The sequence below is a fragment of the Arachis ipaensis genome, chromosome B7 (genome assembly GCF_059453495.1).
Source record: "Arachis ipaensis isolate K30076 ecotype BB chromosome B7, ASM5945349v1, whole genome shotgun sequence".
Classification (NCBI taxonomy): domain Eukaryota; kingdom Viridiplantae; phylum Streptophyta; class Magnoliopsida; order Fabales; family Fabaceae; genus Arachis; species Arachis ipaensis.
Genome location: NC_142442.1, coordinates 19636154 through 19647199, shown reverse-complemented (window position 1 = coordinate 19647199; position 11046 = coordinate 19636154). Strand labels below are relative to the sequence as shown.

At 29.6% G+C, this 11046-nt stretch overlaps 1 protein-coding gene across 1 annotated transcript; it reads left to right on the top strand.

Annotated features, from left to right (window-relative positions):
* The first annotated feature begins 726 nt into the window (after positions 1-726).
* On the top strand, positions 727-3956 carry LOC107606831 (cytochrome P450 714C2-like). The gene is made up of 5 exons (XM_016308846.3): positions 727-1030; positions 1194-1420; positions 1717-1964; positions 2425-2782; positions 3531-3956. Exons 1-5 carry the CDS (start codon positions 727-729, stop codon positions 3954-3956), a joined length of 1563 nt encoding a protein of 520 aa, XP_016164332.1.
* Positions 3957-11046: the final 7090 nt, after the last annotated feature.

The following is an 11046-nucleotide window of genomic DNA, read 5'->3' as shown; positions in this document are numbered from 1 at the left end:
TTACTCTAATACCTAAAATATTTGCTTATTTTTATTATTGAATTAACTATCAATTCAGTATTTAAAAAATTCAGCCGCAGACAAAAAGTTCTTAAAAAATATTATCGATAATGATTTGAAAATATGATAAAAAGAACCAGTAAATATTATACTTTTTGTAAATAACAAAAAAAAACTTTCATATTTAGTAAACTACTTATTTAATTGATCTAAATTTTTGTGGTAATATTTAAATAAATATTTAAAAGGTCTATAAAAAAATCAGAACAAAATTTGATCTCTAGATTTTTCTTTTCATTTTTTAAAACAATATGATCATTTACAATATTTTTTTTTTTTAAAATCATTTAACAAAAAAATATCAAATTTTGAGGATAAAAATATTTTATTTTTTTAATAATGATTGCAAAAACTTGTATCAAAATTTGATCTCTAAAATCATTATTTTGAATATAAGCATTTTTTGTGGTTCTTTTTGTCAACCATATAAACTTTTGGCACCATTTTAATAGTTTACTCTTTACCGTTCATGCAATTCATGCAAGTTGTGTGAGTTTAGTACCTTATAAAATTATTATTATTATTATTATTTTAATTCTTTTTCCCCTACCAGTAACATATCCATCCTTAGTGAGCCATTTAAAGAAGAAATTCACTTCTCTCGTGGGAAAATGACCTTAGAAATAAGATAGTAAGTTAGATTTTCATACTACAAATCCTTTAACCATGCAGCTCTTATTTGATTCCGAGATTTTCACATGTATTGTATTATCGGTAGGCTCTTTTGTGTTGTTTCTCTTGTTAGTTTTGTACAATACCCTAGTTGGGAAGCCAAAGAGACTTAGATCTAAGTTAATTAGGCAAGGTATAAATGGTCCACCTACAACTTTTATACTTGGAAATATTAGGGAAATAAAGAAGGCCAAGCAGCTTACAACTACTCCAAAATCTCATTCTCTAGAACCCATTGATGTCCATGATTGTGCTTCACTTAACTTCCCTTTCATTGAGAAATGGAGGCAAAAATATGGTACTACACACTACTATACCTCAATTTATATTATTTGAATTATTATTTATTTCCTCTTATTATTTATGTTTTCATCTCTGTTTTTAGTTTCTGGGTCCTTGCCTCTATTATGTCATAGAACAGCTTCTAAATTAAACACTAGCTAAATTATTTGAGAAAACAGGTAAATTGTTCATGTTTTCTCTTGGGAACACACAAATATTGTTTGTGGACAAACCTGAGATAATAAGAGACATTATTACATGTACATCCTTGGACTTGGGAAAGCCTTCATATCAGAGGAGAGAGTTAGGACCATTGCTTGGAAAGGGAATCATAACATCAAATGGAACCATATGGGCAAACCAAAGAAAGATCCTAGCTCCAGAGCTATACATGGAAAAGGTTAAGGTATATTAATAAACCACGAATTGATCTCCATCTCTACAGCGTGTTTAGTTTGCGTTTTTATTTTTAAAATTTTACGAGAAAAATAAGTGAAAATAAAATATAAAAATAAAAATATAATTTTATTATTTTTACTATTTTTTCTTTTTTCCTCCACAAAATTCTAAAGAAAGAATATTGAAAATGAAAACGCAAACGAAACTTAGCCTAAGTTTTTAAGTTTGATTTGTGTTGGTACATATTTTTATTAATTAATTTGGCCTCTTAGCTTGCAATATGTTTTCAAATGTTCTCCAAAGGGAATGATGACTATAATCGGGGAGTCTGCTATTTCTTTGGTAAACTCATGGAGTAATAGAATAGAGGCAAAGGGTGGAAGTGCAAATATAAAAGTTGATAAGTACTTTAGAAAATTTTCTGGGGATGTTATTTCAAGAGCATGCTTTGGTAGCAATTTTTCCAAGGGAGAAGAAATTTTCTCAAAACTTGGAGCTCTCCAAGAGGTCATGTCCAAGAATGCTATGGCTACATGGATTCCAGGAATGAGGTAAGAAATAGTTTATTTGATAATCATATTCATATAATAGATGCAAAAATTAATTATTTTTACCAAGATTATGAAAATTGAACCAATAATTAAACAAGTAAAATCAAATGTTCAAAGGTTTAAAGTTTAATTAAGATATAAATAGAGTTGAATCAAATATAATAAAATTATTTATTTTGAAACGGATAACGACTAAAAAATTAGACAGATTGATCAATTTACCAGGTTTTGAGTGATTTTTCTGATTTTTTATTCATTTATTGAGAACTGATTTTTATTTCGAAACCAAATCGATCTTGTGGTAAGTTTCTGGTTAATCCGATAGAACCGCCCAATTTTATCTAATTCTTAAAACCATAATTTTTACTTATACGATAATATATAATTGAATATTCATGTAAAAAAATTATTCTACTAATATTTTCATTATCACTAATTGATGATGATTTGTATGTTATAGATACCTTCCAACAAAGAACAACAGAGAAGCAAAAGCACTAGAAAAGGATGTGAGAAACTGTATACTCCAAGTGGTGAAGAAGAGAAAGGAATCAGGTGATGATGAGAAAGACATGTTGCAAATGGTTCTTGAAGCTACCAAAGACAGTAAACTGACTGAAGAGGCCATTGAAAACTTCATTGTTGATAACTGCAAAAATATATACTTGGCAGGTTATGAGACCACTGCAGTCTCTGCTGCATGGTGCCTCCTTTTATTGGCCTCAAATCAAAAGTGGCAAGATCTTGTTCGAGCCGAGGCACTCCAAATTTGCAAGGGTAAAGTCCCAGATTCTAACATGCTAAGTAAGATGAAACAGGTATATGTGAATCACTAAGCAGTTTGTTTTTTATTTATGTTTTTGTTTTCTAATTTTTTAATATTTTTGTTTTTTAAATTTTGTAAAAAAATTATATAAAAGGAGTAAAAAAGTAAATAAATAAAACTTTGTTTTTAATACATTCAAGTTTTTAAATTAATTATAACAATTTAATTTTGATGTATAAAAAATTTATATATATATTTAATTATATATCAACATATTAGCAAAAATAATTATTTTTACTATATTTAATGTGTGAATGTTCATTTAAAGAAATAGACATAATTAAACGACTATGTAAAACAATTTACACTACTGTCAAGTTATCGAAATTAAACTTAATTTTAAAAGTCAAAAGAATCAAATTTTTAATTAACAAAGATTTCAGACATAATTTTAGTTGACCAAATATTAGTTTCAAAAAATAATTAAGTTGGTTTTCTAAAATTCTAAAAAGTAAAAATATTGAAAATGGATAAAAAAAATTGTATCCTTAATGTTTTCTCATGGATTTTGAATTCTCTAAATTTTAAATTTCTACTAAAGAGGATAAAGTGTAATCTCTTACCCTTAAATAATTTTTTTCTCATAATTTCTCTTAGTTCCACCTATAAAATAAATGGTAAGAAATTACATTTTACCTTCTAAAATGAAATTCAAAATTTATAAGATTTAAATCCTTTCTCATGACATCAAGGAATTTAATTCGTCACTAGTTGTAACTTACATTTGTTTTTGTTGGCAGTTAACAATGGTTATTCATGAAACATTACGCCTTTACTCCCCAATACCTGTTATTTCAAGGGAAGCCTTAAAGGATATGAAATTTGGTAATCTTAATGTTCCAAAAGGTGTAATAATTTGGGCAATGACACTAACCTCACATACAGATACAGATATATGGGGACTCGATGCCTACAAATTCAAGCCAGAAAGGTTTGCAAATGGAGTTAGTGGTGCATGCAAATTGCCACACATGTATATGCCCTTTGGAATGGGACCAAGAGTTTGTCTTGGAAGAGATTTGGCCATCACTGAACTCAAGATATTGTTAAGTCTCATTTTGTGTAATTTTTCTTTTTCCCTTTCCCCTAAATACATCCATTCACCTTCTCTTAAGTTGGTTGTGGAGCCTGAATTTGGAGTAGACTTATTAGTTAAAAAGCTTTGAATTGTTCCTTAATTAGTTTGTTGATTAAAGGAACTAATAAAATATATAGAGTTAGTGCAACTTGGAGATGGTAATGTATGTTATTAGGTAAAATATTGAATTTCATTCTTGTTTATATATATAGTTACATACATGATAGGCTTAATTAATTATGTCTATCTATATAATTTTAATAATTTTTTTATAATTCAAAATTTTATAATTTAATTTATATATTAAATAAAAATTTTCATTATTTATGCTTTTTCTAACCATTTTATAATGAATTATTGTAGAATAGTCTAAAAAAATATTTTAGGATTATTATATTTACCAAAAGATAATTATTAGTAAGGGCCAATTAACAAATTTTATATACTATAAGGATTTAATTATAAATTTAAAATTATAAATATATTAGAAATTAATATAAAATTTAGTAAAATTATAAACATCAATAAAAAGAATTAAATTTAAATTATATAAGCATTTTTTGTAAAATATTTTTTTTTATCTTCAATCTCTTTGCTACTAAAAATAAATAAAGATCAACCAAAATTAACTCGATATTTAAATGAAATAATAGATGCTCGCCAGATGTGTGGTCTACGACGATGCAACTCTTGCAGGAGACATAGGCGCGTCCTTATCGTAACGGGTCAAGTTCAGATCCTATTACATAGTTAGTTATGTAATTATGTTATGGTTTTCTAAAAATCAATATGTTTGTCATGATTAATTCAAATGTTTTTCTATAAGATGTATTATCGTGGTTGGTGCTGTGTAGCATCTTAATTATTCAATAATTATTGTTATAACATTACTACTAGAAAAATTATTTTTAGTAGTCATTTATTTTGCTTTTAGCATCAATAAAATTAAACTTTAATACATCTATTAATAATTAGACATTAGCCGTCTTATACTTTATCGCTAAAAGGTTTTAGCAGTTATTATAACATTTGTCGATAAAGACCTTTTTAATAGCAGCAAAAAGTATATAATTTTTAGCGGCTATTTTCTTGGCAATTTATATGGCTGCTAAAAATACTTCTAAAATTATAACATTAGTCACTTTTAGATGTCATTACTATTGTCGCTAAACTTTATTTTATTGGCAATTTATATGGCCACTAAAAATAATTTTAAAATTGTAACATTATTCGCTTTTAGTTACCGCTAAAACTTTAAGACTTTTTTTTTAAATATATTATACTTATTCTTTTAGAGGTAATAACCTTCATTTTTTTCTAAAATTTTAAAATTATTTTTGCCAACAATTATTATTATTATTGTACAGAATATAAATATATCAAAATTAATTACTAAAAAATAAAATTTCATTAAATTCGAAATTCACAAAATAAAATCTCTATAGCCTTTTTCATTTATTATTTTACAAATGATACAAATAAGACAGATAAGATATGAGAAAAGAAAAAAAATGAAAAAATATAGAGAAACAATGAATTTAAAAAAAGGTCAATTAAAAATTAAAAATCAGATTCTTAATTAATTATTTAATTTTAAATTTTAAAATTTAAAAAATTAGGATTAACAATTAAATATATTTACACTACGTATATTTATTTCTAATTTTACCATAATCTTCCAATTAAAAAAGAAAAGTTAATTTCAATTTTAAAAATAAGATTTTTAATTAATGATATATAATCTAATTTTTTTTTCAATTTTTTGAACACTTATCCTAATTATGATTCTCTCTCAGCGACATTCTTCTTTTTCTTCTCTCTCAGCGCCGGCGTCGCTTCTTCCTCCCTCGCGTTGCCGTCCTTCATTGTGCCGCCCCTCCTCGCATCGCCCTCCTCAATTGCGTCTCAGTGGGTGCGTCCTCCCTCATGTCGTACTCAACCACGCCGTCTTTTATAGCAATTAATTTTTTTTCTTTACAAAATTAGTTTATTATGTTTTAACATTATTCATATATTAGTAACATTATTTTTTAATTCACACAAACATATAGAATAAAATAAAATAAAAATAAAACCAAACAAAATTCGATAGAATACATATATGCTAGATAACACTCATATTTTTTTGTTATTTTGAAGAACATTATTTTTCTCCCAATTTATCCTTTTCTTTTTTTGGTTATATTTAATCATATTTATGAGATTTTTTTTATTCTTTTATTTTTGTTATATTTAATATTGAATTTCTAATACAAATTGTTATATACCATGTTATATTTAATTTTTATTTTTTTAGTTACCTCATATTATTTTTTAATTTATTCTTTTAATTATTTACGTTATAATAATTCAAAATTTAATTTTATAACAAATTTAAGATAAAATGTATCTAAAAGAATCACATATATAAAAATTTAAAAATAAATTATATCCAATCTTCTAAAAAAATAGTAAAAATAAAATATAATAAAAAATTACGTAAAACAAAAAAGTCATATACTTTTTTATAAGATTAAGGTATATTGAAAAAAAAAATACAAATGAATACATTTTATAGTGCACTTTTTTATACTATTCATTTTGATCTTCGTCCTCATTGTTTTTGTCCTCGTCCTCGTCCTCGTCCTCAAGTGTCTCATCATCATCATCATCTTCATATATTGTACTAGTAGTATCCAATAAATCAACAATAATGTCAATATCATTTGAGATATGATTATTAGATTAATTTATGGCATCTTCTTGATATGTAGAATCCTCTGTTGTTTCAATCTTAATCTCACCTCTTGCTGATTCTCTCTCAGCGACATTCGTCGATTCTTTCAAATCTATATGTTTCCATACTCTTTGTTTATCTTTGTTCCTTTGCCAATCGTGGGATCAAACTATTCACATTTAAATAGTACAACTCTTTTTAGTGGTAACCCAGTATACTCAACTTAAATAATTTCATTAAGCTGGCCATAGAAATCATTTTCATATTCGCCATAACCCGTGCCTTTGACACATATTCCATAATTTTGAGTTGACTTTCCACTTGAGTGAGATCTTGTGTGAAACTTAAACCTATTGACTTTGTAAATAGGCCAATATTTAACAATTCTTAAAGGACCCCATGTCAAGGAATGAATATTCAAATCTGTCACATTATTTAAAGGATCATGAACCTATATTAAATAAGAACCAATAAGTTAAAATACAATATGTCATCTACCAAAAAATGTGTGTACAATAAGATTACCATATCATGTTGACTTACATAATTTTTAAACCACTTTGCAAAATCCGCTTCAATAAATTGATCAAGTTATTTATCACTTAAAGCAATATGATCTTGGCGTATGAAGTCCACAAAGATCCTATAGTACATCAATTTCAAAGAAATTAAAATTATTAATATAAGAAAATATTATTAGCATGTAAGAATATATATAGAAAGATAAATACTCACTCAATATATGGCTTAATTTCATCACAATTTATTAGTATATGATTCATGACTGTACTGAATTCTTTGTGAAGGTTGTAGAAGGCTTAGAGAAGAGGGCTTGAATTTATTACCTTCTTTGACTTTAATAAAATAACCCTTTAAAACAAACTTTCATCTGAATCTGTTTGAACTCAGTAGTAGAAATTTATGAGACAATTTCATTCTGTCTCATGAATATCAGAAAACAGAACAGAGAAGGGAAGAGAGAAGCTGATACTATCATGTATCCTGGTTCAGTTGCCTTGTGCAATGCAACCTACATCCAGTCTCCACCACAACAGTGGTGGAATTTCCACTATAGTTAGAGTATTACATACACCAATTCCATAGGATTGACACAATCCTTTCACTCTCAAGTTCTAACCTAACTTGACTTAGTTATGCTAATACTTAACTCTTCACTCTTAGTGCTAACCCAACTAAGAAAAGGGTACCAGTACAAGATACAAGACACAAGAAACAACCTAAAGAAATCTGAAATCACTCTAGGCTTTTCACTCAAGTGTATCACTCAGCATTTTATCACTCTTTGGCTTTTTCATAAGCTCTCTCTTTCAGCCTTTTACCACTCAAGAAATTACAGAAAGATATACATTGAAAAATAAAATTACAATCTATAAAACATGAAGGAGATTAATGCTTCAACGGCCTCTTTGCTATGTGATGAACCAGATTTGCTTGCCTCTAATTTAGTTTCTCATTCTGGCGGAATGCTCATTTGATTAGGAAACACTGTCCAAGTTGATGAACTTCTTCAGAGAGCTCTTCTCAGAACATAAACTTCAAAAACTGGTTTTCTCTCTTTGCCTCAGCAGAAACAAAATTTTTCTTTTTGTATCTCCTTGCATGTTGCTGAGATCCTCTTTTCCAAGTTAACTCCTCGAGCTGTGTGCTACCAACTTACCTTTTCACTTTCTTCCATTAATTCTCAAATTAGACATTTTGATCTGACTTTCTCTTGCTTGACCGAAAGCCTCAGGGAAGCAAAGAAGAAAAAGTTTTCAATGGCAATCCCACATCTGAACCCTTAAGTTGTTACTTTGTCTCCAAGAAACAAATTTGACCATTGATTTACAGCAGTGGTTAACAGAAGTCACTTTCTCCATTTATCCCAAATTGGAGTGGCAGAGAGTTGGGAAAGAGGAAAAGAAAGCACGATGCATGCAAGAGGAAATAAGTTACCTTTAACTTTTGTCTTAGCCTAAGATGGGTGGATTTGGGTGATTAGACCTCAACTTTTTTTTCTTAGCCTTTCTCTTTCTTTTCTTCTTTGATGAAAGACTTAAAAAACGAAGCTTTCTCTCTCTTCTCTGAGTTCTGACTGAAAAAGAAAAAGTAAACGTTGCTTTGGAGGCAACAACTTGGAGGAATGAGCTTGAGTGAACTTCCATTCGGACTTGGGTTGGCTTTCATCCTGATCATCCCAAGTGATTTTTTTGCTCAATCAATTTGGGCTTTAAGTGATTTATAGCCCATTTTTGTTTCTAGTTTGATCTCCTTCCTATTGGGCTGCTGTAGTATTATTTCTTTGGCCTGCATCACTTAAACAAAGTGAACAAATCTTATTGGATAATTAGCCCAATAAACTAATGTTTGTCATCATCAATTATGTTAGTTAATTTCTTAACTCAACAATCTCCCCCTTAATGACAAACATAATTATAGAATTTGATCAAAGGAATTGAAATTGGATAAAGTTGAGAGACTTCCCTTTGAGTGACATCACTTGGTTTTGTGTTGCTCCCCCTTTCCTTTTCAATGGTTGCTCCCCCTAGATTTATGCTCTTCTCTTCCTTCCTGTTTACATTATTCTTATAGAGAGCACAATGAAGCATTACACATTATTTAACTTGATGAGGGATTGTACATAACTAGCAGCTTAAAAATTCAGCCCAATACTAAACAAGACATAGTAGCATATCATGTAGGGCAGATTCATAAACTGAAATTCACATTCAGAATTTATATGACAATGATAAACCACTATTTTATGGTTTATATTGTGTTTAATTGTGAGGTTTTATCATGATCCTTACCCACTTATTCATTAATTTAGCATGCATTTATATTTCCTTCCTGAAATTATTACATATTGAAAACTGCTTCCTAGAGACTTTTAATTATGCATTTTTAATTCTCCTTTATTCCATTCGATGCCGTGATCTGTGTGTTAAGCGTTTCAGGCTTTATAGGGTATGAATGAGTTGGAGATTGGAAAGGAAGCTAGCAAAAATGGAAGGAACACAAGAAATTGAGGAAGATAACCAGCGAGAAGTGACGCGGCCGCATGGCTCACGCGACCGCGCGAAAGAGGAGAAATCGCAGTGATGCGGCCGCATGGCTCACGCGACCGCGCGGATTGGAAAAGCACAAGCGACGCGGAGGCGGGACGACGCGACCGCGTGGTAGGGAAAAACGCGAATGACGCGTCCGCATGGATGAAGCGATCGCGTGACATGTGCGATCTGCATAATCTGCAGAATTTGCTGGGGGCGATTTTGGTCCCTATTTTGACCCAGTTTTCAGCCCAGAACAGCAGACTAGAGCCAGAGAACATGCAGAAACCAGAGACATCAATCATTCTACACAGTTTTAGTTTTAGATCTAGTTTTGACTCCTCCTCTAGGTTTTTCTCTCTAGACATTCATAGTTCTTAGGATTTTAACTTTCTCTTGCTTTTTGCATTGGGATATTGAGAAGAGCTATTACCTCATCAAGACTTCGTCATTCTAGTTCGTTTTCTTTACTTGGCTTTACTCTTCCATGTCCTTTGCTTTGTTTAATTTTACCATTGGAATATTTTTAGGATTATTTAATACAAGGATCACTTTTATTTTTAATTGACTATTTTGATTTTTATTTACAATGTCTTTCTTTAATTCCTTTTTATATGCTATGAATTTTACATTCACAATGAGCGAGTAGTTTCCTAACTTGATGGGGAGTTGATTGAAAGGAACCCTTGAGTTGGAAAGCTTAAAATAAAGATTGTAATTGGGTTTATGGTTGGATTGCCTTCTAGTCACTAATACCAATCTCTTTTAAATAAGTGGATTGCAACTTGTGAACAGACGTAGCATTCCAACTTGTTTGACTTTCCCTTACCTAGTAAAGGATGACTAAATAGGACAACCTTTAATTGTCAATCAATCTTGAGAGTATTCCAACAATAATAGGGATTTCAACTAATCAACTCCCAGTCAAGGCTTTTATTTACATTATTCAAATTCTCCAATTTAATTCCCTGTTTACTCAAGTCAAACATTTTTGAAAACATCTGATTAATAAAATAGCACACTTTTCTGCAACTCGTTGGGAGACGACCTGGGATTCATACTCCCAGTATTTTAATTTCAATTTTCTGTGACACCTTTTTAAATTGATAAGCGGATTTCTGGCGAATTAAGAACTATACTTGCAACGTATATATTTTAACAATTTTTAATTCGCTAATTTCTGCTCGCATCAATTTTTGGTGCCGTTGCCGGGGAGTTGCAATAGAGTGCTAAGGTTATTAATTAGAATTTATTTATTTGCATTTTATTTTATTTTGCTACTATGAGCTGCATGTTTCTTTCGTCAAATGACACGTTCACTTCCTGATCCAAGCTTGCCAATATTCGATCCTGAAATTGAAAGGACTATTTCACGAATAAGGTGAGCTCGGCGTCGGTTAGTCCTCTCTGAG

Excerpts from the sequence above, each read along its gene's own strand:
- LOC107606831 (XM_016308846.3), top strand. The coding sequence starts at position 727 with ATGCAGCTCTTATTTGATTCCGAGATTTTCACATGTATTGTATTATCG. Across the intron at positions 1,031-1,193 it reads GAAATGGAGGCAAAAATATG|GTAAATTGTTCATGTTTTCT; the intron begins GTACTACACACT and ends TTGAGAAAACAG. Across the intron at positions 2,783-3,530 it reads TGCTAAGTAAGATGAAACAG|TTAACAATGGTTATTCATGA; the intron begins GTATATGTGAAT and ends TTTTGTTGGCAG.